This window comes from Paramormyrops kingsleyae, chromosome 22 (assembly GCF_048594095.1).
Source record: "Paramormyrops kingsleyae isolate MSU_618 chromosome 22, PKINGS_0.4, whole genome shotgun sequence".
Taxonomy (NCBI): domain Eukaryota; kingdom Metazoa; phylum Chordata; class Actinopteri; order Osteoglossiformes; family Mormyridae; genus Paramormyrops; species Paramormyrops kingsleyae.
The window spans coordinates 21,967,209-21,993,183 of record NC_132818.1 but is presented as its reverse complement, the minus strand read 5'-3'; the positions used below and the strand labels follow the sequence as shown (position 1 = coordinate 21,993,183).

Below are 25,975 nucleotides of genomic sequence, written 5' to 3'. Positions count from 1 at the left end.
TCTCCCTCTCTCTCACTCTTTTCCTTTCTCCTTCTCTCCACCCCTCTTCTCTCTCTCTCTCTCTCTCTCTTCCTCTCCGAATGCTCCGTTATCGCCCTCATTCCCTCCCTCACAGAAGTTTCTCTCTTCCTTCCTCTGTCCTTGACAGTCTCTCGCTACCTCTGCTTCAGCCCGGTTGTGATCCCGTCCAAATCATTCCCCGATAGCATTGCCCCCCACCCCCCCTCCCACAGCAGACCCCGACCTGTCCCCCTTCAGCACGAGTCAATCTTTCAATGGCCTTAGTATTCTTTGCTGTCTTTGTCATCTACACAGAACTCAGAAAGACTTCAGGACTCCACTGAGACTGGCTTAGACTCTCTTCTGGTAATTAGGGTGCATTGGCGGTTTGACAGTGGTTAGTGGTTAGTGGTTAGTGGTTAGCTTCAAGTAACCACCAGAGCCAGTGCGGTTATTTAAACAGCTGACTGACGTGAACATGGGTCGAGGGACAAACTCCTGGGCTCCGGCACCAGCCCTGCTGTACCAGCCCAGAACCTGCCGGAAAACGAACCTGCTCTATTCATCAACAGTGCAGTGCGGCTCCGAGGAACCGGCCACCCCACATCCGAGTCTGCCGTCGTCATGACGGCAGATAGGCAGTGCTGGGACAGGGAATGCCGGACTCGGCGACCTTGAGATCCGTGCCCGGCAAGCGGCACCCGGCGACGCTCGTAGATATTTCTAATCAAACAGACGGGCTACAGACTCGGCGACCTCAGCCGAATGAAAGATGCCGTAATCAGGGTTTCGCCGATAGGAGTTTTACTGCTCTGTCACTGCGATCCTGAGGTGCGGCAGCTGAAATAAGGGTCTCCTGTACAGTGGGACAGCTTTTTCTTGGGGGGGGGGGGGTGGCAGTGTGGACTTTATTCACCTTTGCAGAACCCTGTTTTACGCTATGATCACATGAACAGGATCACTACGCTACCCCCAGAGAGATGGCACTATAAAACAGCCCATAATCATCTGTTCGGGGGGGGGAGGCTCAGAAGTATATAATGCTATAATGCTGCCTGTGAAAACATGCTTAGGCCCCCTCTCCGGGGGGGGGGTTATGACACCTTTGTGTAGCTAGAAAGCTCGCAGCTGGCTGCAAAGATAGTAAATGATCCACATCTTGAAAATCATTTCGGTGAACACGACTCTCACATCCCCTGCACATCCCATCTCTCACATCCCCTGCACATCCCATTCTTTCGCAGGGAAGTCTTTAACTGGGCTGTTTACTCGGCATTTCCTACAGATCTCCTGTTGATCACTCTGCTCGTGCTACACTTATATAGACGCTTCCCGGGTTACGCTGGTCCGTGTTACGATATTTTGACTTTACAATAGGTATGATTATTCAATAAACTGCTTGAGATATTCCACACTTTTTTATATATTAAAATGATTTTGCCCAACTGTAGGCTAATGTAAGTGTTCTAAGCATTTTTAAGCTAGGCTAGGCTATGATGGTTGTTAGGTTATGTGTATTGTGTTAAAATGCATTTTCGTCTTGCGACAGGTTTGTTGGAACATAAGCCCATCGTAACCCAGGAAGAGGCTGTATTTACATTTATTTTGTTTAGCAGACGGTTTTGCCCAAAGTGAAATATAACTTAGGTAAATAGCACATGAGAGTCGACTGGACATAAGTGCAGCTAGGCTGAGCTTCCAGTAAACACCCAGGTACGAGTATAAGCAGGATTGGGACAGGAGCTACACAACATCTTCCAGCAAGGCAAGAACTTAATATGGCTATTCAATGACAAGAAGTGCAACCTTAAGAATATTCAGGAAACACAGAGTGGTATTAGGCTAGAGGAGATATTTCTGGGTCTTGAGGCATTTCTTGAAGGTGGAGATCTGGAATCTGATATCTGGATGGTTTGGGGGTTTTGATTGAAACTTCCTCGTTATTGACCAGTGGCTGGTCACCTTACCTCCCTGCCGGAATTCCCCAGTCACCATCCCATCTGAGGCAACAGGCAATATTACGGAACAGAGCCTTCAAGTTTAAATCCTGGCTGGGAGCTTCTGTTGTACCATTAAAGGTGTTCCATGAAGCGGAATCAATTCAACCTGAACACAAGTCATTCAGATTTTACTCTGAATTAAGACCATTGGGAATTGATGTCTAATAATTATTTCTAATCCTAAACACAATGTGCATGTTTTTATTAAGATCTTGGCACTTTCACATGTTAGGCAAACATCTGTTCACTTTCTTATAGATTCTAGGCTCTTTAATGGCAGACGAACAGGTTGGTGGTGTTGGAATTCGGTCCAGCACAGGGTTAAGACGATGGACACAGTCAAGGGACACAAGGCTTTCACGCGTTAAGCCTCAGCTGGAGTTCAGTCCAATTCAATTTATATAGCGCCTTTCACAACAGGTTCAGCCCAAGGCACTTTGACAAGAGTGTGTAGCGATCAGGTATGACATCATTTATGCAATGCAGGGAAAAGGGAGGAGGGAAAGAAAGGTTGCAATGGAGAAGAGTAAGCAAGAACTCCAAAGTAGGGGGATAAAAAACCTCTGGGGTCCAAGGTCAACTGGACCCCCAGCATGCTAACATTATAGAACTGAAGTGTGTGTGCAGGTGACAGGTGACAGGTGACAGATGCCCCTTGTGTGCCACTGCAGACCTTTAGTGCCTCTTAGATTCAGCACCGGAGCCACTCGCTTTGCACAGATTTTTCTCAGCAATCGGCAGCCGTCCGCTGCCATCGATACGCCAGGCGTCCTCGCGGCTAACGCTAATCTCCCAGCCGCTCGCGTGCGCTCGCTCTCTCGCCCGCGCCCGCCCGCCCGCTCACTGCCTTGCAGAGCCGCGGCCCATTGCCCGCCCCTCCCCCGGCAGATGACGCCTTTTAGCGCGTCACCGGGGGAGGGGGGAAACGCGCGATAGCGCCAGCGAGCAGGTGGCACGGGGAGCGGGGCCGGCACTATGCGCGGGAACTGGGAGAGAAGGAGATACGGCAGGCGCGCCCCCCACAGGTCGACCCGTGCCACTGCGGAGGGGTCACACGGCAAAGTCACAGCCTCCTCGGCGCCGCTGACGGAGCGCACACCACTACGCTCACGCCTTGTCAGTTCCACGGGTCCAGGACACCCCAGAAAACAGACCTGATGCTATTCAGCTATTTATGTGGGGGTGTTGTGCAGGATTCTGGGCACGGCAGTACAACAGCAGCGTCCAGCCCAGGATTTACATGACGGTTTAAAGCATGCCCCCCCCCCCCCCTCGCTTGGCTTATTAATAGTCATGCTCATGTGACACTAGCGGGAAAATGGAGAAAAGGGGCAATCTCTCCCACAGGTGTCCTCCAGGGAGCGGCTGCATTTAGACAGACGTCTTTGGTATTGACCAGCGTCTGCTCACCTTACCGCCTGGAACCTGCCACCGGCTCCCTTCCTGGCTCATGTTTTCATTGTTGCTGTTAACTGAACCATTGCTTGTGTTTCCTCCATCTCTCCCTCCTTCAAACCTGTTCCTCTCTCCCTCCATCTCTGTCTATATGACCTGTTCTTCTCTCCCTCCATCTCTCCCTCCCTCTGAACTGTTCCTCTCCCTCTCTTTCCCTCCTTTTGACCTATTCCTCTCTCCTTCTTTCTCTTCCTCCATCAAACCCATTCCTCTTTCCTTCCATCTCTCCTTGCTTGTGGCCTGTTCCCCCCCCCCTCCAACTCTCTGTCTATATGATCTGTTCCTCTCTTCCTTCATCTCTCCTACCTTCAGACCTGTTCCTCTCTGCCTCCTGTTGATGTGTAGAAGACAACACTTCATTTCAGACTGAACTCGAGTGCCCTCGTCCCCTGGCTCACATTATTTTCACGTGACCACCAGATGGCCTAATGGTTAAGGAATTGAGCATTAAAATGAGGAGTCCTGCTCTCTGCACTCCTGCAGAGAGACCAAACTGGAATTTCACACAAACAATGGTGTTTATAAATAGGTGGGGCCCGGTGAAGCCCCCGGCTCTTCATTATGTGTTGATCATGCTCTCCTGTAAATCACAACAGTGCTGCTGATGAGGTTGGTGCCACACCGAACCTCCGTCCTGATTTCCCATGATGCTCCGGCACGCCTCTGTGGTCCGCGGCCCCTGAAATGTCCTTGGCTGCTCTCAGCCGCTATTAGATGATCAAAACCCATGATGTTTCACCTCTGAAAACGTTCCGAGGACCTCAGATGGCCGGAGTGTGACAGGAGGGGCTGTGAGGTCAGTGACGTGCTCATCGGGACGTTCCGGGGAGCTGCCAGTGACCTCCGAGCTGATTGTATGCGGGTCCCGAGTTTGCCCCGTCTGCAGAATCTGCAAAGCCTCTGACAGTGTGCCTGGAATGCGCTGCCGCATTAAATGCAGCCATCAGAGATCTCTGCGTAAGTCCGGCCAGCGGAACCTCTGCGGAATCCGAATACTTGCCCTTCCTGTCTCCGATTCTGCGGCCACCACGGCCCGCCTCATAACTTCTCCCCCGCGCCCTCGCTTGGTCACGGCCGGACAAGCACTAGCACATTTTTTCCAGTAGCGGGCGCCCACGCACTTTATTAGAATTACAGTTTTTATTTTCTCAGTTAAAACCTTTAATCCAGAGCAGCAGCCATGAATCCAACTTGATATTTTACTTAAATAATTTTGGTTGAATGCTTCACTCAAGGGTATAACAGCAAGTTCCTTCTCATCACAGCTCTCACCGGTGTTACATCTTTCTTGGCAGCTTGGATGATTCTGGAAGCTCAGTAAATCTGTGTGCAATATTAGTCTTTAGTGACCACAAAAATCAGTACAATAATAATTTTATTTTACTCATCCATTTTACACATGCATATACACACAAATATTTATTTCTATGACTGTTTTTTCTGTATTTTTTTCTTGTTCTTTTCTTGCACTGAACAGGAACAGCACTCCATGTTTTGTTGTACATTTAATATACAGTGACAAAAAAGCTTCTATTCTATTCCCAGCTCCCTTCCGTGGGGCCCGGCTGGGAAAATGGAGACACCTCTCACTTTGTCACACTAGTATTCAGCGGCAATAAAACGTGCAGAAAAATGCCAAACTACATCACTTGAAAGTGTGTACCCCGGCCACCCCCCTCCCTAACATATCAGTCGGCTGTCCGTGGGTATCACCAAGTGCACCTCATACGAGTCACACCAGGCCCAAACTCACCAGTCCTCGTCACCTGCGTTTCAAATCTGTGTCGGCATCTTAACGCCCCCTGCAGGCCACTCGGGGCATCTCATATAGATGTGAGTCTCACTGCCACAGGTTGGTGAAAGAGCTGGATTGTGGAGCCCGGGTACCTACAGGGAGAGCGATATAACGAAGAGCAGACTCCTTCCAGAAGGTGGCCTGTCCGGTTTGGGCCCACAGGAGAGATTCTCGGAGCAGGTGAAGGGAGGACAGCAGGGGAGAATCCTCTTCTTGGATACTGGGTTCTCTGGGAGAATGGACTCGGGGAAGGGGGACAGAGCTATGTGAGGAGGAATTAAGGCCCAGGAATTAATTACATACCCTCCATTTTCCGTTCTACTTCTGGCTACCTGATGACAGCCATTGCCGTTCAGGAATGACTGGGCCTCAGTTCACGGCTGGTGGGGGTCACAAGATCTGTTTCTGGAATGATCCGCTCTGGAATGATCCGCTCTGGAGCGAACGCTGCCCAGTCCCTGCGCATGTACGGACTGATGGTTCCTCTCTAGCTCTGAAATAACCCATAAAATGATGGGGACGGACTCTGCGATGGGATGCTGGGTGACTGGGCTCAAGGGTCCCGCTCTGTGCCCTGCAAGGCGCACTGTAACAGACGGCACGCGCAAAGCCACGGGCCAGATCCGGCCGGCATGTGGCCACCGGTGCCAGCTCTGATCCTCGCGGTGGAAGGAGATGGGGGCGGGCCGTCGTTTGATTGACAGGATCCGCGGCCAATCAAATACGTGCCGGCAGCCACGCAATCATGCATATACAGAGAGGCACGGTACACAAGCCAAGAAATAAAAATACAGTCACGGCATGCTTTTCCTTTTCATGGTGCTATATTTGCTAAATTCTAATTCATTCATTTTCCAACGTACCATCCTCTCCACTTTATCTTCAGAGGACCAGCCTCAGTTGATTTAATTAAAAGTGCATGTAGGTAGCTTGTATATTTAGTGTGTGTGTGTGTGTGTGTGTGTGTGTGTGGAGGGGGGGCTTATCCAATCCCTCTATGCTGTCCATCTACAAGACTTCCTGTCCAGGCTCAATCCCAGCTCCGTGCATTCGCACAATAATGACAATGACATTGCGGGAGTATTTTGTAAAACGTCAGCAAAGACCACCCCCCCACCTAGATGGACGCGAAGCCCAGGTTGGTGCCGCGCCCGGAAGCCACAAAGTAGTAATGTAGTAATGTGGGAACACCCAATTACCCGTCTGAGCGACTATCGCCCATAAAACCCTGGGTCGCCGGCTTCGTCCTCGCATCATCCCGCAAATTGCTGCGGCGTTCAGCCCTGCAGGGCTTTCTGTCGACTGGAGCTGTTTTCTCTCTCCACAAGAATGGGATTATTATTTCAGTTATCGGTTTGTAAAAAATAAATGGATGAATTGTGTGTCTGAGATTCCGGCGTTTTTATGGTCAAAATCGAAATAAAGCCGTATTTAAAGGCGCAGCTGTAGCATTGCCCAAAGGTTTCTGTATAATGGAAGTAATTTCATGTGGCGCCGAACGGGGACATAACGAAAACACGGCTCCAAAAATGCCAGCATAAACTGCACCCTCGTTAAGGTACATTGGGCATCACATGACATCGTTTTATGTATTTTTTGCTGGACAGCTTACCCCTGCAAGCACGGGTTATTTACATCAACGGCAATTAACTTTTATTTTTGTTTTCGGTCTTTCAAGGACAGCTTGTACACTGAGACAATTATTTAAATCTAATTGAATTAATTATTCCTTTGAGTCTGTCTCCGGGACTATTATTATTCGTTGCGGCACTGTATTATAATTAGCTGTAACGAAACTAGGTTTGTCTTAGTTCAGTATGTTCGCATGACATCTAAAAAAATGTACGAACACCTGGAAAAAAGATGTTGTCAAAGTTTAGCAGTAATAATTCGATGGGTATGTTATTGTTTTAACTGAATATGTATAGATTTCGCTTCTGTCGTTAGCTATATTATGAGGCTTATATTTTCGGTATGTTATATCGGCGCACTTTATTATCTTATAGTAGAAAGAGCGCACATCATATTGTACTTTCGGTGGCGTGCCTGTAGGCGGCGCTGTTCGCCGCGGTTTCCTTTTCTTTGCTCCAACCAACCTGTGACTTTCGCACTCTGTTACGTGGCCGGGCGCCGTCGTCACTTCCGGATTCCCTGCGCCGTCTTGCTGGCTGACAGGGCTCGTCGGTATCGGTGTGATGGCGGTGGTACCAGCAGCGCAGTCCCTCCGGGTGTCTGAAATCCGGGACCCGGCCGCCTTGTTCGAGCGCTACAACACGGAGGAGATCCGAGCCATAGAGCGCAAAGTCCGTGGGGAGATCGAGCAGAAGAAAGAAGAGCTGCGGCAGATGGTGGGCGAGCGGTACCGGGACCTGATCGACGCCGCGGACACCATCGGCGAGATGCGCCAGTGCTCGGAGAGCGTGGTCCTGTCCATCCAGGACATGTACCGCTACTGCAGTAAGCTCAAGCAGGGGAAGAGCCACGCTGCGGCCGACAGCAAGCCGGAGGTGGGCATGTCCTTAGCGTCAAGCCGGCTGTCATCTGCGCACAGTGTTGGGAAAGTTACTCACAAAAGTAACCCATTACAGACAGTTCGGGTGCAGAAAATAGAAGTTCGCACCAAGGTTTTGTTTCAACCAACCAGTTGAGTATAAAGTCACAGTCACAGAGTACTCAACTGGCTGTTTGAAACAAAATCTTGGTCTGGATTTTTACTTTCCGCACCTGAACTGCCTGTAATGCAGGGTCGTAGTTGGAGATGAATAGATAGGGGGGCTGAGTGTTTACTAGGGTGGGGGCTATGGAAAACGTATGCGATATAAAAAGCTATTCATGACTTAAGGCAATACACACACATTTATTGCCCTTGCTGTGATGGATTACTTTTGTGAGTAATTTCCCTAACCGGACAAGCAGGTTTCTATAGCAAATTAATGTTTCGGTGCAGTGTTAGAGTGTTTTTTGTTATTGCACGCGCATTTACATTCGGTAATAATGTGAGTCCGGGTTCCTGGGTGGACCTCTCCGTGTCTCGTACTATTTGGCCAGATGACCCAGCGGCAGTCACAGGAGAAGTTCTTCTGCATGGCGGCGCAGATCAAGCTGCTGCTGGAAATCCCAGAGCACATCTGGAGCTCCATGGAGTCGTCGCAGTACCTGCGGGCCACGCAGCTCTACCTGCTCTGCTGCCACCTGCACGGGCATCTCCACCTGGAGGCCGGAGGGCCACATTACAGTCCCGTGCTCGCCCGCTTCCCCATCCTCGTGCGCCAGGTCGCTGCTGCCGGCCACTTCAGGTTAATGATTTCTAAAATATACTTTTTTATGGCGTTTTCTTTTTTCACATTTCTCGGCACCGTAATATTACTGATTGCCCCAACCAGGTCTACCATCTTGCTGGAGAGTAAATCCCTGCTGCGTGGCCGGGCCGTGTCTGACCAGGCGATCGCCGACGCGCTGGCGTCCACCATGCTGCTGGAGGGCAGCTCGCCGCGGCAGGTGCTGGCTGATTTCCTCCTGGCCAGGAAGGCGTCCATACAGCAGCTTCTGAACCAGCCGCAGCACGGTACCCACCCACACCCTGCTGGGGGAGGCTGTTTAGAAAACATACTTGTTAATGATCCCAGTCCTGCTGGTTTCTGCTTCTTTAAAATAGTATTTTGAAGAGAAACATCAGTGCAGTCTTATGAGTTTGTTACGAGAATGTGTGTCAGCTGTTTCCCACACACATTTTAGCCCACATAAATAAATGTAAATAATAATGATAGAATATTGCAATTATTTCAGACCCAAGTAGCATATATATTTAGGGGGGCCATGGGGGGGGCAACAAGCTGTCACTGGGGCACTAGCCCCCCCAAAACTGGGTCCACATCAGTGAGAGTTTAATATGGCTCTCTGTAGCCAGCGCTCTGTCAAACTGGGTCCTGTGTTTTCCCTGCAGGGGCGGGCATTAAGACCCAGGTGTGCTCTCTGGTGGAGCTCCTGGTCACCACGCTGTACCAGGCGTACGCCGTCTTCTACCTGCCGCCCGAGGGGTCGCCACAGGATCCGTGTCTGAGCTGCGGCCTGCTGTTTTCCACCCTAGAGGGCGCCACCTCCTCCAAGCCGGCAGGTAGGACCCGCAGCCGACTGTGGTGTGACAGCTGCTGACCAGTTCATGTAACCTAGGCAGACCTGAGTGGCGTTCGTAATGACGTTTGTGTTCTGTGCTCCCCCAGGTGGTAGGAACAGGGTACTGCAGGAGGACATGGCCCCGGGGGGTTGGTTCCGGTATCTTCCACCCTCTGTTACGGAGTTCCAGCCTGCCCTGCGCTCACTGGCCCAGCCGATCCAAAGGGAACAGCTCCGCGATTCGCTACAGCAGTGGATCGACACGTGAGTGCCACGCAAGCTGTTACTTTAAACGGGACTGTTAACAAGACGGAAGCGGTTGTGCCGAACGGTAAGGAGGCGTTTGGTGCGGCAGGTGTAAGGAGGACATCCGCCAGGCCGTTGGCAGCCTGCTGGTCTACGTGAAGAGCCTGAAGGCGCTGGCGTCCATCCGCGACGCCGTCTGGGACCTGCTGGCCAGCGACTCCGTCAGCCAGAACTGGGCCGCCGTCTGTCAGAGGCTGCTGGGGCGCCCCCTAGCCTTCTGGGAGGACTTCCTGCAGCAGCTCTTCCTCCAGAGACTCCAGGTGGGAGCAGGGCAGCGATCTCTCGATTACAAGTGCGCATCCCTAACTACTGGGCCACCAGAGAAAGATGGGACGGGCGAAAACACAGTGTTCCAGTGAGGGTTTGAAAACAGTGTTCCAGTGAGGGTTTGAAAACACAGTGTTCCAGTGAGGGTTTGAAAACACAGTGTTCCAGTGAGGGTTTGCTTACTTGTGTTCTGCACTATTCTATACTATTGTATTTTGTTCTATTCTGTTCTATTCTATGTAACAGTTTCTGTGTGACCAGCCTGACGGCTTAGTTTAGCCGTTAGCGTAACAGCTAAGTTTAACCCTGAAGCGGTGAAGCTAAATTACTACTGTGCCCCCCCCCGCCTCCCCCCAAACCTGTCTGCTCAGGCACTCACGCAGGAGGCCTTGGATGGGATCTCCGCCAGCTGTAGGCAGCTCCTGTCTACGTCACTGCAGGAGCTGGGGATGGGTGCAGTTCCTGGAGATTCCAGCAGGGTGGCGCTGTTCGAGGGCGACGTCGCCTCCTTCCTGTGGTCAGAGTCGCCGGGCGACCTGCCGAACGACGCAGCGTGGGTAAGCGCCTCTGTGCGGGGGGCGCCGGCCCCGGGGCACCCTGGCGGACTGGCCATGAAGACGCGCGCCGTGACCCCCCGCGTTCAGGCCTTCTGTGCCAGCATGGATGCTCGCCTGCGGGTCCAGCTGGACGACCTGCAGCACTACCTCCCCTTGGAGTCCGACGGGGCCCCGCCCCCCTCGGCTGGGCTGGGACGCTTCGCTGACGCTGGGGTGGTCGAGGAGACCCTGAGGCTTCGCTGCCTGCACTGCATGCGTGAGGTTCTGGCGCTGATCCGCTCCGAACTGGACAGCACGCGGGGGCGCGGTGGGCTGCCGGCCGCCCCGCCCGTCCTCTTCATGGCCAGGCTGGGCCAGTCCATGGCCGAACTCTGCCCTAATCTGCAGAGGTGCATTCTGGGAAATGAGGGAGCCGCAGGCGGCGGGGGGAGCTCTGCAGGCAGGGCCCCCCCCCGGCAGGGCAAGAAGCTGGGCAAGGCCGGCTCCAAGGTGGCAGACGTGAGTCCCGCCCAGACGGCGTGGGCCGGCCTGAAGGAGGAGCTCCTGTCCTGTAGTATGGAAGCCTACCGGGTCTGGAGCTCCGCCCTCTCCAAGGTTTGCTCTACATTTATATAGCGCCTTTCCACTGCTGATTTACCTAATTAAGAAGCTGCATTGAAATTTCAGCCTAGCTTAAGATGCTGGTACCAGTGTAGGTGTAAGTGCTCTCCCCACTTGTCCCACAGGTGCTGGTGCAGCGATTCGCCTCCCAGCTGCACGCCGAGTCTCCCGGCTCCATCCTGGAGAGCAGCACGACCTGGGAGGAGCTGGAGATCCAGGAGGAGGCCGAGTCCGGGAGCAGCGTCACCTCCAAGATCCGGCTGCCTGTCCAGGTGAGGACTGGAGGGGTGCCGTTACCGTGGCGACCTGCCGGGTGACCTCTGACGCCGCGGCTCGGGGTGTGTGAGTTTGCATGAGCCGTCTGTCCTGTTCCCCCCGCAGCCCTCCTGGCACGTCCAGTCCCTGCTCTTCCACCTGTGCCTGGAGGTAAACCGGGTGGGCGGCCACGCTCTGCCGCCGGTCACCTTGCAGGAGTTGCAGCGCGGCTGCTTGGATCAGGTGCTCAGCGAGTACGAGAAACTCGTCAAGGAGGCCCAGAACAAGGTGTGTCTGTCTGCCCGTGCACTCTGACCTTTCACCTCTGAGCTCTGACCCCTCACCCTGGCTTCTCACATCCCCCTCCACCAGGACTCTGCCTCCTCCGTGACACAGAACCGGGCCCTGCAGCTGCTCTTCGACCTGCGGCACCTCAGCGCCACCCTCGGTACCCGGCCGGACGACGGCAAGGTGGCGCGCCCGACGCAGGACCCCAGGTAGCTGCCCCCCCCCAGCTGGGTCACTGCTGCCTCCTGCTGTTCCTCGTTTGCTCAGCCCCTCTCGACCCGCAGGATCCAGGATGTGTGTGACTCCCTGGAGAGCTTCATCGACCCCTTTGACCTCGACGTGTTCACGGTGCCCCTGAACAGCAACCTGGCCCGGCTAGTTCAGAGGTCCTCGGTGCGTTTATCCGTATGCCTGTCTTAATGTTGGATTTTTTTGGAGTTATAGACTAAAATAATTATAAAGCAAATCAGGGCCCTTTGCTCCTGCCCCGTGTCCCTGTTCCCCTGTGATTCGTTTCGTTCCGCGCAGGTTCTGCTGGGTTTGCTTTCTGGACCAGAGCGGCCATTCACCCCCCGGACTGGGAGCAGCGGTGCCCAGGAGCCGTCCAACATCCTGCCCCTGGCGAGCAGCCAGTTTCGGTAGGGAAACCCCACACGCACGGTGAACAGGCATGAGGTGTCGATCACGCACGGTGAACAGGCATGAGGTGTCGATCACGCACGGTGAACAGGCATGAGGTGTCGATCACGCACGGTGAACAGGCATGAGGTGTCTATCACGCACGGTGAACAGGCATGAGGGGTCTATCACGCACGGTGAACAGGCATGAGGGGTCGATCACGCACGGTGAACAGGCATGACGGGTCGATCACAGATCTGCAGCTGCTTTGTTTGGATTTACACTCTGAGCCCGTTCTGTCTGTTTTTCTTCAGTGGGCCATGGTTCCGTATGCGGTTCTGTGCTCAGGGATCCTCCCAGCAGCACAGATGACCCCCCCCATCCTCATTGGTCTCTGTCTCTGCCCCCAGGTTTGGTCTGCTGCCTCTGAGTATGACGACGTCACGAAAAGCCAAGTCCATCACCCGGGGAGCAGATGTCACCCGGCCCCTGGTCAGTATGGGGGGGGGGGCACACACACACCAACTTAAGGCTTCTGGATTTAAGTTTAAGTCCAGAAGCGTCACTTCTTTTATGGACCAGCAGGTGGCAGCACAGTTAATGGAATGACCCTAAAGATTTCAGATTCTACTCCCAGGGGGGGCTTTACTGTAATACCCATCAGCTTGTGATTTTTTTTTTGTACAAAACTTACACAGAGCAGTTTAATGTTTCTGGCAGTTTTTGTGCTCCGGACCGGATGCGCCTTGTTAAATTCCGGCTGCCTGGATGAGCGTAGAATGTGACTTGCTGCGGCACTGAGATGTCCGCTGGTCTCTCCGCCTCCAGCTGCTCTGAGAGCAGTGTCCCCGTGGGAACAAGGCCCCGCCCTCGGACGTCATGGTGACGGGTGACCGTGTGGGTTTGCGGTGTGCCCCTTTGGGGATTCCCCTTTTGGCCGGCCACGATGCTGGCGCTGTGGCGTTCAAGGCGCTCCGTGTCTGAGCTTGGCTGCTTCCTACACAAGATGCTGCATGGATTTTGTATTCTGCTGAAACAGGGGAGCTTCCCTCGCAAAGCAACTGAAGCCTGCTTTTCCACTTCTGTGCCGTGTAATTTTAAGTGCGTGTTGTGTAACTTTGCGCTGTTGGTTCAACACATGTATCCCCCTAGTGGCCACTCTGAGTATCACACAATCACGGCTTACTCCGCTCCCCAGACATTACGTGGCGTGAAATGATGTAAAAAATCACGTCAGGTGACGCATGCAGAAACAGACCATGCTCTGCTCAACAAATCCTGATGCTCCACCCCTATGTTCTCTCCCCCAGGCCACGCCCACCACTGCCCCGTCTGCAGAGGAAAGCTTCCGACCAGGAAACCTCTTCAGACAGCTGGCCAATCAGGAAGAGGAGTCTGCCACACCCTCCCTCTTCAAACTGAGCTGGCTCTCTGGCATGGCTAAGTGAAGCTGAGTTTGAGTTTTTTTTTTTAAAGTGTACAAAGGCTTTGTAAGATACAGCTGTGTGAATATATCACAAGACATTACACAATTGAAGCTTTTGGTTTTATTTTAAATCCAAGTATGTGATTTCTTACCCTCGGTCTGGACGTTCCACTCCCACACACACAACTCCTTGACCTCATTCCTGTCATTAAAACGAACATAATCCCAGATCAGGATTCGTAGCCATTTCAATGACTTGTTTGTTTTTTCCATGGCAACGCGAGCGGGTGAAATATAAACAACATTACCCAGAAATGAAAACCCGCTTGACATTTCTTGGAATGTGTTACCTGAGAGTCACACTCACATACAGCCGCACACACAGACACAAAGACACGGCTTCATGACACAGGAAGGTGAGTCTGACATGCGGCAGGAAGTGGCCTCCCAGTCAGCTCGGTCTCCCTACCAGCAGGCACTCGGAACCGACCATCATTTGACCGCTGTGGCACTGGTGACGTAAACCCAGAGGAGCCCAAACTCCTCTTTAAAATATTAGCCTGTGCCTTTTAATTAGCTCTGTGGGTTGGGCATTGTGTCTATGACTGAAAGGTCATTGTTTCAAATCCCAAGGTTGCCAAAGTGATTTTGGCATTGGGGCAAGGTCCTTAACCCCCAGGTTACTGCAGTTAACATTGGACAGCGGCAGACATTTCAGGTCCAGAAAGTAAAAATCCAAACCAGGATTTTGTTTCAGCCACCCAGTTGAGTACTTTGTGACTGTGACTCTTTATGCTCAACTGGTTGGTTGAAACAAAATCCTGGTTTGGATTTTGACTTTCTGGACCTGAAATGTCCGCCTCTGATGTTGGACACATCTTTGCTGTCAGAGTTGTGTACTTAATGCCCAATTATTTCACTTGTATAATATTTATTTGAAAACTGCTTCTAGAGATGGATTCCTTCGTAACTGCTGAGAGGGGTCTATCTCCGCAAGGAGACGATACGAGGCTTCTGTAGGCCGTTCTGCACACGGTGACGGGAACGCCGCCCTTTCTGGTACTTTCCTTTCCTTTGTCAAGACTGGACAAGGAATATAGCACAAACAAATTCAGTAATCTCATAAGTCTTTATAGCCTGAAGCGGCACGCTGCAGAGCAACACAAACACTACATATGTTTACATCATAATATCGATTTGTGCTGATCTCTGCTGTTTATCATTCTAACTTGTATAATTATTCATGACTGGTATTTTTTTTCTAATAACCCCGCAAATCCACTTATGCCCCTTTAAATCCCAGCCAAGTGATCCCTGGAGCGATCTGAGTTAATCTGAGTTGTACCAAGACACAATCAAGCTTTGTAAGTGGATACAAGTTGCTTTGGATAAAAACACATTTGTTCCAGTAATAATGTGACAACACATCTGCATGTTATACATTTGTATCCATAAATGACAGTAGAAGCCGACACTATAACTTCTCTATTCTCCTGAAATGCAGCCTAATTTCCCACAAACACCCTCGTGTGGCTGGGTCTGACTCCGCCCCCTCCGGGCGCTGGGTGCGTGTCATTGGTCAGTTCTTGAGGTTGTTGCGGCGGTCCAGCTTGCTCATGACCTGCTTGATGTCCACTGGCCCACTGGCGGCCAGCTTGGCCTTCTCCTCCTGAGCCCGTTGGTGCAGGATGATAGGGTGGATGCCCGGCTTGCGGTTTCTAGCATTCTGGTCCAGCTGCGCCTTCCTGTGGGAGGGACGCGTAGGGAAGACGTTGCCCTGATGCTCTGTCTGTGTTTTATGACCTTCAGGCTGCTGCTGGCAGATCTGACGCCTAAACCAGACCTGGGGTGTTTTATCAACACCAAGAACGCAGAGAACATATTTGTGATCTTGGCATGAGCGTTCTTGCTAAATTGGCTGTCATTGGTGCAATGAATCACGGGATTGTTTTCATTAAAGAGGATGGAACCGATGCATCCTTGATTTTGGGACTGGGCAAGATTGACATCTGGGAATTTTTACCAGACCATTGGAACTGGTCTTAGAATGGAAGACAACATTAAATGGGCGCGACAACACAAGAACAGTCAAGTGTATCGATGCATATTGATAAACACCCTATTCCGCTGTTGGCCCTTTTGCCAAACTTATACATATCAGACTGTATAAACAGGTCGGATTGAGGAATCAGTGAGAATTAATGGTATAATTAAAGCTCGGAGTCTTACGTGAACTTGTGCTCTTCTGGGGAAAAGGCCCTCTTCTGCGTTTCCTTGAAAACGGGAGACTTCATGTATCGCCCGAATGTGTCCTGTGAACCAGGCGGCGCCAGTTACCGTGGCAGCAACGGCTAGTGGACGACGGCGCCCCCTTGTGTGCGGGTGAGCGCCTCACCTTCTTCATGAGCAAGAAGATGTGTGTCTGCGCCGCATCCAGCACGTAGCGATGGGGGTGCAGCAGCCCCCTCACAGTCACGTCCATCGTCCTGCCGTCAATGTTGATCCAGCGCGGAGCCCCCGGCGCCAGGAAGGTGCTGTACAAGGGTACGACCCGTATATGCAAATCAGGCCCGTATATGCAAATCAGGCCCGTATATGCAAATAAAACACATTGATGCGTATTTATTAGCATATGCAAATGAATACAGGCCATTGGAAGGTGTGAAATGTAGTGACATGGAGTCTCCTGGACCTAATAGCTGAATGAGAGAGAGTCAAACTTCCCATGAGTTTCCCCTCGGAGCCTCGACCTCCTGGCTCACTTGTAAATATGCTCCGCTTTCTCCCTCATGGCCTTCGCCGAACCCCACTTCAGGTCCTCGCAGGCTTCCCAGAATGCCAGGTTTTCCCCTAGGGGCCGGAAAAGCACCCCGAACATCAAAGGTGCGCACTTCGGCATTTCGGTCCCCCCCTCTGCTCTCAGGAGCCCTACCCCCGTACCGCTGAACTCCTTCTTGAGGAAGAGCCGGAAGTCGGCGCGGCCACAGGGGTCGCTCAGCAGATCCATGAAGCTGAACGTCCAGCGTTCCACTCTCATGCTCGTGGGGACCTCCACTCTGAGGAGCACACGGGTATATATTTCTGTACACATATAATAAACACTACATATGTTCAGTATAGTAATCGCCTCATGGGAGTTTACTTACACAAAAATGTTCTGAGGGCAGAGTGAAAAATGATTGGTTGAGAGAGATAACCAATCAGATTGGTTGGACCCATCTCTGCTACAATAAGATGTCTTGGTCCCGCCTCCTCTAGTTGCTTGGATATCTATCAATGCATTTTTCATTTTGCCCTCAGAATATTTTTGTGTAAGTAAAACGCCCATGAGCAGTTTACCGCGGCAGGTTGTGCTCCCAGTAGGTGATGTCATCAGTCAACCAAGGGTTGCTAGGGAGACCGGGTGCCAGGAACGGGTCGTGGTTCTTGTATATGCCTGAGAACCTCACCATGCTGTCATGGCCATTGGAGACACCAAAAAAAGGTCATGGGAAATATTTTCCACTGGTGTTTCAACCCAGTCCACAGAGACACTGCTAGCTTACATCACACTTGAACCAGGTATTCGGTGTTCTTCATTAGCTGGGAGCTGTGGACCGTCTAGGAAAAACACTGTAACATGACTGACGGGTAGAACTTAAGTAGCTTATTAACTACACATTTGATTTCTAATGGGAAACGTTGTTGCATGTTCTGCACGGTCTGCAAATTATAACTTTGAGAAATACATATTATAGGCCTACAAGCCTATTCATCTCATATGATTATAAGAAATCATACTATGTTAAAGTACAAAAATATTCATCCATCTTCCAGAAGCCCATCTTGGTCAATGCTGCAGGACCATACAAAGTGAAATTAGAGGGAAATGCAGGAGCCTTTATCCAGCAGCCTTTCTAGGGGACTCACGCTGAGAGGGAGACGGATGATTTGACCCTGGGCCTCATGAGGTACTGTGAGCTGAAGATGATCTACAGAATAGAGAAAGCGGAGAACACTGAGGACGGACAGGTTACATCCAGGGTCCGGGATTCATCATAATGCCGCTATTACATATGGGGACGTTTGACCCCCCCACCCCACCCCGTCCTGTTTTAAAGAGGGACTTACGATTCGCCTGAAGTAGCCCACGTTTTTTTTCTGAAACAGAATTAGAACAGACAGTGGGTGTTTGGTGACAGCAAAGCTCGTGGGAGTTTTACTTACACAATAATGTTCTGAGGGCAGAACAAAAAATGATTGGTTCAGAAAGCTAATCAATCAGATTGTAGAGAAGGTGGGTTCAAGGAAGTAGAGGAGGCAGGACCAACCAATCAGATGTCTTGGTCCCACCTCCTCCGCAGTCTAATTGGTTATCTTGCTGAACCAATAATTTTTCATTCTCCACTCAGGACATTTTTTGTATAAGTCCCATAAAGTAAAACTCCCATGAGCGACAGCAAACAGGAGGTCTGACCAACAAACCTCTGCTGTCAGCTGTACAGGCAGTTTCATGTATGTTAAATAAGTGACGTTTTTACCCATTTATTTTGAAAAAGCAGGTGTGTCTTGGTGTATGTCTATGTCTGTCTGTTTCTGTGTGTGTTTTCCGAACCTACAGTGATGGGATTGGAACTTGTGTCCCATTAACCGTTTGTATGCTGCGTGTTTCTCTAGTTCATCATCCTCTTGGGAACATGTCAGATGAAAACCAAAATATCTGCAGGAAAAAAAAGAAGAAAAACAAACAAACACAAATTCCAGTAAAAAGTTTTAAAAAGCCAGATTACAGACATCCATCCATCTTTCCATCCATCTTTCCATCCATCATATGCAGTCCAGGGTCATGGGGGCCTGGTGCCCATCCCAGGCAGCTCAGGGCACCTATTGGGCAAAGCTTTACTTGGGCCCCATTTCAGGCAATTTGGGTCCTATTCAGCTCTCTGTTAGATAGAGCTGGCCATGATTTTGCCTGCACATAAACATTTTAATTTGATGTATATGGCTTTATTTCTTTAATTTAATTTAATTCCATACAATTGTTTGTATTTATACATTGTATATGTGAATGTCTTCGTCTGGGCCTCTTTTTGCTAATCGGGCTAATCTCCAGATGCCTAATTTGCATATGCCTGAATCCAGCCCTGAACAGGCCTTGAATGTAATGCCAGACAATGTAAAGGGCAAAGGTCGAATGGTGCTGTGCTGAAAACCCTGCTAGGGGCTGTGAGCTGAGGGACAGCATGAGCTTTCTGTCACTTCACTCCCCTGGTCCCCCCCCCAACTCACCTGTTACCTCCTCCATGTTGGGGTCAACCAAGCGGTCCAGGCCGTAATCCATGGCGCTGACTGTGCCTGGCTGTGGGGTGAAGTGCACACAAAGGTCTGTCTTCCTGTGCCTCTCTCTCTCTCCCCATCATCTACCCGCCCAACCAAGGCGCCTTGCTCTCTTTGTGGCTTCACTGCCGCAGTGCACTAACCGCCCCCGCCCCCCCGAGCTCACCCGGGGTCGCCACCGCGAGTGGTAAACATGCCTCAGGTGGGACGGCAGCATGGGGGCGTGGCCTGCAGCCTCGCTTCCCTTTGATCTCTCGGTGCGGCAGCTACTTGCCGAGGGGGGGCCGGCTGTCTGAGGGGCGGAGTATCAGAGAAGCGTCCCGGGGGCGCAGTGTGCCCGGGGCAGCCGCGGGGGCCGGCTGTCTGAGGGGCGGAGTATCCGAGAAGCGTCCCGGGGGCGGAGTGTGCCCGGGGCAGCTGCTGCCTACACAGCAGGTGCCCTCGGGTTTAACCCTTTCATCTGTGGGTACCTGCGATGGTGGTAAGCCCCGCCCACCACAGGAAGCCCCATTTTTAGGAACGGGGGGCAGGTGGGGGTGACCTACACACTTAGCTGAGACACTCCCATCAAGATATCTCCCACTTTCTGAGCTGGGAGGAAGAGGGCTTTCACCTCAGTGCCTATTTTTAACTATGACCTTTAATGGCGAAGATACGTGCCTCAGGTCTGACAATAAGCACTGAAAGGCGTCTGGGAGGCCGGTATCCCCTTAGCCCAGTCAGCGGCCGTATCCCCTTAGCCCCAGTCAGCGGCCGGTATCCCCTTAGCCCCAGTCAGCGGAGCCCCAGTCAGCGGAGCCCCAGTCAGCGGCCAGGGCCTCCGTCAGCCCCACCGCAGCTGGAACGGGAGCCACTGCGCTCTTACAGGCTGCATTGCTGCCGAGTTCCTGTTTGCCGACCATCTGTATAAACAAGAGGCTAAATTCCGCTGAGGGACCTTTTGTTTATGTCTCTACATCAGATTGTTTTGCTGCCTGCTGGCCAGCAGAAAGCCCCGGAGATAGGGTGCTCACCTCCGCCATCTCTCCCTCTTTCTCTCTCTCCCCCCCTCACCCCATTCCTCTTTCTCACTTACTTGCTCTCTCTCTCTCTGTCTCTCCCCCCTCACTTCCTCTCTCTCTTTGTCTCTCCCCTTCCCTCTCTTTTTCTCTTTCTCTCCGTCCCTCCACTCCCTCGTTCCTACCCTCCCCGCCCCCATCCCAGCTTTTCACGCCGCATACTCACAGGGGGGCGGTGTACCACCCAGTGCGCCCTCTCCTGGCAGTCGAGCACCACGCGGTCAGCCTTCTTCCTCTCCTTGCCTGCCCTGTTGGCAGAGGGCAGGGGGTGGGGGAGTCACTTGGGAAGCAGACGACTGGGCCGTTTCCGGCTCTGGTGCCCTTTTCACCGGGAAGTGTGCACAGCGTAAGAGCTGATGTGTGTGCCTACAGCACGTCTTTGCCGATAGGCCCCCAGTGGCGTGTGGCCCGGCCTGCCTCGGGAACTTGGAGGACACCAACCTATACTGCTCCTTGCCCTGCGCCATAATGAAATCCCACTTGTGGTTCAACCATTTATGCAGCCTGTTGTAGTTCTCCTGGGGGCAGAGATTGGAGATACTCAGGCCCCAGTGATCGACGAGGGCGGGGCTTGGAAGGAGATGGGCGGAGCCACTGCAGACAGAGGCCTGTCCTCACCTGCTCGTGTAGATCCAGGACGCCCTTCTTGCGGATGTTCCTCTTTGCCAGGTAGATGGCTTTGAGGAAACAAACAAGTCATTTTTCCTGTGTACTTAGCTTAACAGAACTTACAAAATGAAACAGGTACCATGACAACATCCATCTGTTGGACAGATTTTAGTACTGTTCAGTATGACTAGTTTTACTCCACAGCGTTTCTCTATCCAGTCCTCAGGGATCCCCAAACTGGTTTTGGTCCCTCCCAGCCGTCCCAGCTCACAACACCTCTGTACCTAGTATATGGTGTTTTTAATTGGCTGATTGTTTGGTTCAGAATGTGCTGAGATGATGCACCATATGAGGTACCTATGAATACAGCCGCTATGACTTACTCCGTTGCTGTAGGGTTTAGTAATGAGCCTCTACAGTCTACAGGGGGCAGTATACCATAATCGGCATCTTCTGCAGGCCAGTGCTGTACAGGCCAGAAGTAGGGGGTCTGGGAAAAAAGCAGTCAGTGGTCAGTGCAAACAGCTGCATGTCACTATCTCACGCGGGGTTAATCCAACCAGCAGATGGTGGGGGGGGGGGGGGGCTTGACAGTGAGATTTGAGGCTGAACACAAGACCATTGAAGTCTATGTGAAAACATTAGCGTGTTAAGTGGTGCTAGCGGCTACCTGTAGCACCTGTGCCAGTATGTTAGATTTGGAGATCAGAGGCATGTACACTTGCTGTCGGGCCCTAGACTGACACATGGGGGCGGTGTAAGGCTCAGTGGGCTAAGCCTAAGGTCGCCGCTTTGTGCCCGGCTTCTGCAGAACAGTCACATGTCCGTGGGCCTTGACCCCCGACCCCATGGGCGCCGCTGCAGACGGCCGCCTTTGGCTGCCAGGCTCGCTCTCACCTACATGTGTGTCATGGAGAGCAGGATGGGATGAGCACAAAGGGAATTTCCCCCAGAGGTCAATCAAGTGTCACCATATTCTTTTAACTGAGCCTTTGCAATGTGTAAGAACTGAAACGTATGGATTGAAATCGTTAGCGGTCATGTAGCACAGTGTCTCCCAGTCCGGTCCTCAGGGACCCAGTCGTTCCTCAGTGTCTCCCAGTCCGGTCCTCAGGGACCCAGTCGGTCCATGTTTTTGCTCCATCCAAGCTCCCTGCCAGACTGTCCACATTTTTGCTCCCTCTTTCTTTCCCCTCTCTTTCTCTATCTCTCGTTTTTTCTCACCCCTCCCTCTCTATCTCTCCTTTTTCTCACCCTCTTTCTCTCTCTCCCCCCTCTCTCCCTCTTCCTTTCCCCCTCCCTCTCTCTTTCTCTCTCCCTCCTCCCTCCGTCTTTCTCTCCCCCTCCCTCTCTCTCTCCTTTTTTCTCACCCCTCCCTCTCTCTTTCTCTCTCTCCCTCTTCCCCTCCCTCTCTTTCTCTCTCTTTCTCTCTCGCTCTCTCTCCCCCCCTTACCTCCCTCTTCCTCTCCCCCTCCCTCTTTTTCTCTCTGTCACTACCCCCTAGGAGCAAACCATGGACTGTCTATGGGTCCCAGGGGACCAGATTAGGAAACGTTGGTGTAGCAGTGTAGTAGGAATGATGAGCGTATGAGAGCCACCTGGTAGCGGTAGAGGCTGCTGTCCACCCTGAGGTGCAGCTTCCTGTGGTTCTGAAGAGGGTAGATGTATCCAAAGGCCACCATCATGGTACCGATAGCCTGGGCCTCTGGGTGGAGACACCGTGAAGGAACACAGAGTTCACTGACCCTCCTGACCTTGGGGCGGAAAGGATGACTGTCCTCTTACTCAAGTGCCCAGCCTAGTGTCCCACTTCCTCACACCCGGCCAGGCTGCAGGCCACGCCCCTACCTTTGGCGCTGACTTGCAATTGGCTGACGATCCACGCGTGAACATCATGACCTGGGTGGGGAGACAGTGCAGTTTTTCGCCACACGAGGCAGTACAGCAAGCTGACGTCCTAAAAAGGGCCCAGCGTGACGTGCAGATCCGTTTACAGATGATAAGCTCTGTCACAGGCTTGCTTTCGTATCAGAACAAAGATGGACCAACTGACTCCGAACAACTGATGCACCTTGGAAAGCCCTCTAGAACTGATCCCGCATATCAAAACAACAATAAAGTCACGTCCACTTGTCTGTTTGCTTTCGAAAACTAAGATATAACCTTTTGTCTTAAAAAAACACTGATATAATTCAGGCTTTTTTTAGTAAAGTTTTATCAGTGGTCCATGACCTTAAGAGTCAGTAAGTAGTAGTAATGCACAGGGGGAGAAGACGATCTAAATCTGGGTCAGGAAATGAAGAACATCAGAGATAGAGGAGCAAAGAAAGAGGGCCAGTCCTGCCTGCTGTTTATGGTGGAGAAGCAGACCTGGATCTGTGCAGCAGCAAGTCAGTGAACTGCACAGTGAAATGACTGTCAGGCGACATTTGTTACTGCAAATACTTCCATGAGCTTAAATGTTTACATTAATTTTAAATACGAATCACAAACAATCAAGTTGTAATGTTTACAGTGTCACCACGGTGTGGATTAACAATTATCCGGATTTAATTGTTGACAATCTGACAACATAATGGATTTTTCAGTTCTTATAAACTGTTGTTGGATTGTAGCGACCAGTCCGTAAATTCAACCCTGTTGCGACCCATCCATAGGCTCAACTATGCCTGGAGCAGGTTTACATTTCTGAGAAAGCGGGGTCAGACCCTGGAGCTACCGTGCTCAAGAGCCCCATAGTGACATCACACCGTCACCTGTGGGACTGGAAGTGGCAACCTTCCGCTTACTGACACATCTTCCAAACCTACTGGGCCACACATGGGAGACCTAATGAAGGTCCAGTCCGGCTCCTCCACCGCTCAGCCACAGCTACAACTTATCAGCCTCATAAGCCTTTCCTGAGTGCATGTCCTTTTAATCTTAGCTATTAGAAGTGTATCTATTGGGTATCCAATGGAGATAAGCCAGCATTACACTCCTGTTTATATACAGTGCTGTGCAAAAGTCTTAGGCAGTCAAAAGACATGTTTAAAGCTCGGAAAAATAAACTCAATTTAACATTAGTATGTATGCAAACTGAGAGGGACACAATAAAAATTAGTTTCTTCTGTTCTCCAAAAAGTTACTGATATCTTGTTGGATGTCTAGATGAACCGCTTCAGTTCCCAAACCCCTCCTCAGGGGGACCTCAGCCGCTCCATGTGTTTGTTACATTAAAGTAGTAAAGTCAAGAAGTACATGGGAATACTGGACGGCTGCTGGAAATACTGGGGTGATTTTAGCAGAGGTTTTGACGTGGCTAAGCTGACACACTTTGGCAGCCATAATGTCATAGTTTCACACCAACATGAAGATCATCTAAGCATCATTTTCTTTGGCTGACTAAGGCTTTTGCACAGTGCTCTGCATCTGCTTTGTTCATGGCAGTGAGGGCAGGAGGTTTTTTAACTGATGTCCTGAAGAGCCACGTGGCCCCAGCACGCTTTAGCCCCAGGATGATCTCTCCTGTGGCCTTGGAGATTACTGGGCAGCTTAGGGATGAGAAGCTGAGGAGCAGAAGGCGAAGTTCATCCGATTGTGGCCTGTCCGACATACAGGAGACTTAACCTCCAGGAATACCGGTTGCCCTTGCTTGCACACTTCTGAGTCCTCCACAAGGCTGTCTTATTTGCCAGCCAATCAGGGCAGTACCTTTTGAGAACTAGGAGATCTGTTTTCATAGTGCAGATCTGTGTGGCATAGAATTTGGAAGGGAAATAGCAGGGCTCCCCAATTCCGGTCCTGGAGGCCAGTCTGCAACACGGTTTGCAGGTTTCCCTGCTCAGACACGCCTTATTCAGCTCCCCAGCCAATTGCCAGGTATAGCAGGTGTGTCTGAGTGGGGAAATCAGCAAATTGTGCTGGAACTGGGGAATCCTGGGATATGAATAGTGACCTAGGTAGTCAATGAGGGGAGGATGATTTCAGTTGATAGTGAGGAGGGGGGGGAAATCAGACCAGATTTACAATCAAGGCTTGGATTGATTTTTTTTAGATTTACTTTCAGTTTGGAACTTTACAGTCACTTTTTTGCATTTTTACTTACATGAAAATGTTCTGTGGGCAGAACGTAAATGATCGGTTCCGAGAGATAACCAATCAGATTGTAGAGGAAACATCTGATTGGTTGGTCCTGCCGCCTCTAGTTGTTTGGACCTACCTTCTCGACAATCTGATTGGTTATCTCTTCATCAATATCATCATTTTTTCATTCCACCCTCAGAACATTTTTGTGTAGGTAACACTCCCATGAGTAAAAATATATGACCAATATTTATATTTAAGAAGGGAAATGGAATTAAGAATATTTGCTTTGAACATGGTCTTTAAATTGGTCTTTCAAACATGGTCTTTAAATTGATAAAAAAATATTGTATACATATAGTAATGGGCTCTGCCACTCCTCAGACTGTGCTCATTGTTATGGATGTTAATTCAAAAGCTATGTAAAGGAATATAGCACAGTGTCCTTCCGTGGTGAAGCTGAACAGCCAGCGTAGCGATCTGACCTGTGGTGGCGTGCGGTATGGTGGTGATTACCAGCTTCTGCTCCTGAGACTTCACTCCACTTTTAGGGTCCTGCATCTTCACGACCAAGGCCTCCAGCTACAAAGGAGGGCCGAGATTGCGATGTCGAAAGACAAAAGTTTTACTAAACAAAATGTAGTGTATGAAAAACGATGCTTACTAGTAAATCTACCGAGAGACTGAACCGCTAGGACGAGAGATGTAGATTAACCTAAAGATATTCCTTCTGCATTTTTAAACCAATTCCAGTAACTAAAGACTACAGCAGCGATTAGAACAAATCTAAGAAAAAATCTATAGTTTGAATGTGAAAGATTCATTGACCATGAGAGGGGGAATGAGCAATATCGCAGACTGGGAAAAAATGTGTAACAGAAAGGAGTCTAGTCATTCATAAACTGGATTGGAAGTTGTTTAGCAACTACGATTAAATAATGGCGAATCATTTGAGTCCGCTAACAACATATCTTTACATCTCATACGTTAAGAGAATTGCAATGGGGGTGATACCCCATGAAAAGTCTAGTGACGCTCTATAAAATACATTAAGACAACTGCTTCCTTTTAGATAACAAACAACAAACCTACCTTTTTTAGACAGGCCATTCTTGGCCGGTAATGCTGAGCGTAATCGTGAAGTGTTCGGATTGTCATTTTGGCTGTTTCTGTATAGTTTATAATATGACAAAATTACCTGGAATAAAAACTTGACAGTGCGTGCACCTAAGAACGGTGCCCCATA

At 50.9% G+C, this 25,975-nt stretch overlaps 2 protein-coding genes across 6 annotated transcripts; one reads left to right on the top strand and one right to left on the bottom strand.

The window, feature by feature from the left end:
* The first annotated feature begins 7,361 nt into the window (after window positions 1–7,361).
* Window positions 7,362–13,909, top strand: cog1 (component of oligomeric golgi complex 1). Of its 5 annotated transcripts, none has more exons than XR_002841221.2 (15): window positions 7,362–7,757; window positions 8,299–8,546; window positions 8,634–8,815; window positions 9,194–9,364; window positions 9,471–9,627; window positions 9,719–9,929; window positions 10,308–11,087; window positions 11,219–11,365; window positions 11,475–11,636; window positions 11,721–11,845; window positions 11,921–12,029; window positions 12,165–12,274; window positions 12,666–12,747; window positions 13,084–13,152; window positions 13,566–13,633. XR_002841221.2 is itself a non-coding variant. In XM_072704887.1 (15 exons), the coding sequence occupies exons 1-14, from the start codon at window positions 7,446–7,448 to the stop codon at window positions 13,090–13,092; spliced, it is 2,805 nt and encodes a 934-aa protein (XP_072560988.1). In that variant the 5' UTR covers window positions 7,362–7,445; the 3' UTR covers window positions 13,093–13,137; window positions 13,566–13,582. The 5 variants fall into 5 exon arrangements, 4 of the variants coding, with proteins under 4 accessions (XP_072560988.1, XP_023692748.2, XP_072560987.1 ...); XM_072704887.1 differs by having other exon boundaries at window positions 13,084–13,137; window positions 13,566–13,582; XM_023836980.2 differs by lacking the exon at window positions 13,084–13,152 and having other exon boundaries at window positions 13,566–13,909.
* Window positions 13,910–14,796: 887 nt separating this feature from the next.
* Window positions 14,797–25,975, bottom strand: LOC111856766 (regulator of G-protein signaling 9-like). The gene is made up of 17 exons (XM_023836981.2): window positions 25,822–25,975; window positions 25,215–25,311; window positions 22,513–22,563; window positions 22,263–22,369; window positions 21,103–21,154; window positions 20,674–20,732; window positions 20,497–20,573; window positions 20,222–20,303; window positions 18,957–19,019; window positions 17,792–17,821; window positions 17,591–17,652; window positions 17,021–17,134; window positions 16,622–16,737; window positions 16,444–16,531; window positions 16,077–16,215; window positions 15,911–15,993; window positions 14,797–15,426 (listed from the first exon to the last, which is right to left on the bottom strand). The coding sequence occupies exons 1-17, from the start codon at window positions 25,885–25,887 to the stop codon at window positions 15,261–15,263; spliced, it is 1,452 nt and encodes a 483-aa protein (XP_023692749.2). The 5' UTR covers window positions 25,888–25,975; the 3' UTR covers window positions 14,797–15,260.

Bases quoted from the DNA above. Each gene is read 5' to 3' on its own strand.
- cog1 (XM_023836980.2), top strand. From the start codon at position 7,446: ATGGCGGTGGTACCAGCAGCGCAGTCCCTCCGGGTGTCTGAAATCCGG. The intron at 8,547-8,633 runs GTTAATGATTTC...TGCCCCAACCAG, and splicing joins GCTGCTGCCGGCCACTTCAG to GTCTACCATCTTGCTGGAGA. The intron at 11,088-11,218 runs GTTTGCTCTACA...CTTGTCCCACAG, and splicing joins GGAGCTCCGCCCTCTCCAAG to GTGCTGGTGCAGCGATTCGC.
- LOC111856766 (XM_023836981.2), bottom strand. From the start codon at position 25,887: ATGACAATCCGAACACTTCACGATTACGCTCAGCATTACCGGCCAAGA. The intron at 22,564-25,214 runs GTCAGATCGCTA...CTCCCCACCCAG, and splicing joins CATACCGCACGCCACCACAG to GTCATGATGTTCACGCGTGG. The intron at 16,738-17,020 runs GTAAACTGCTCA...TGTGCTCCTCAG, and splicing joins TGGGAGCACAACCTGCCGCG to AGTGGAGGTCCCCACGAGCA.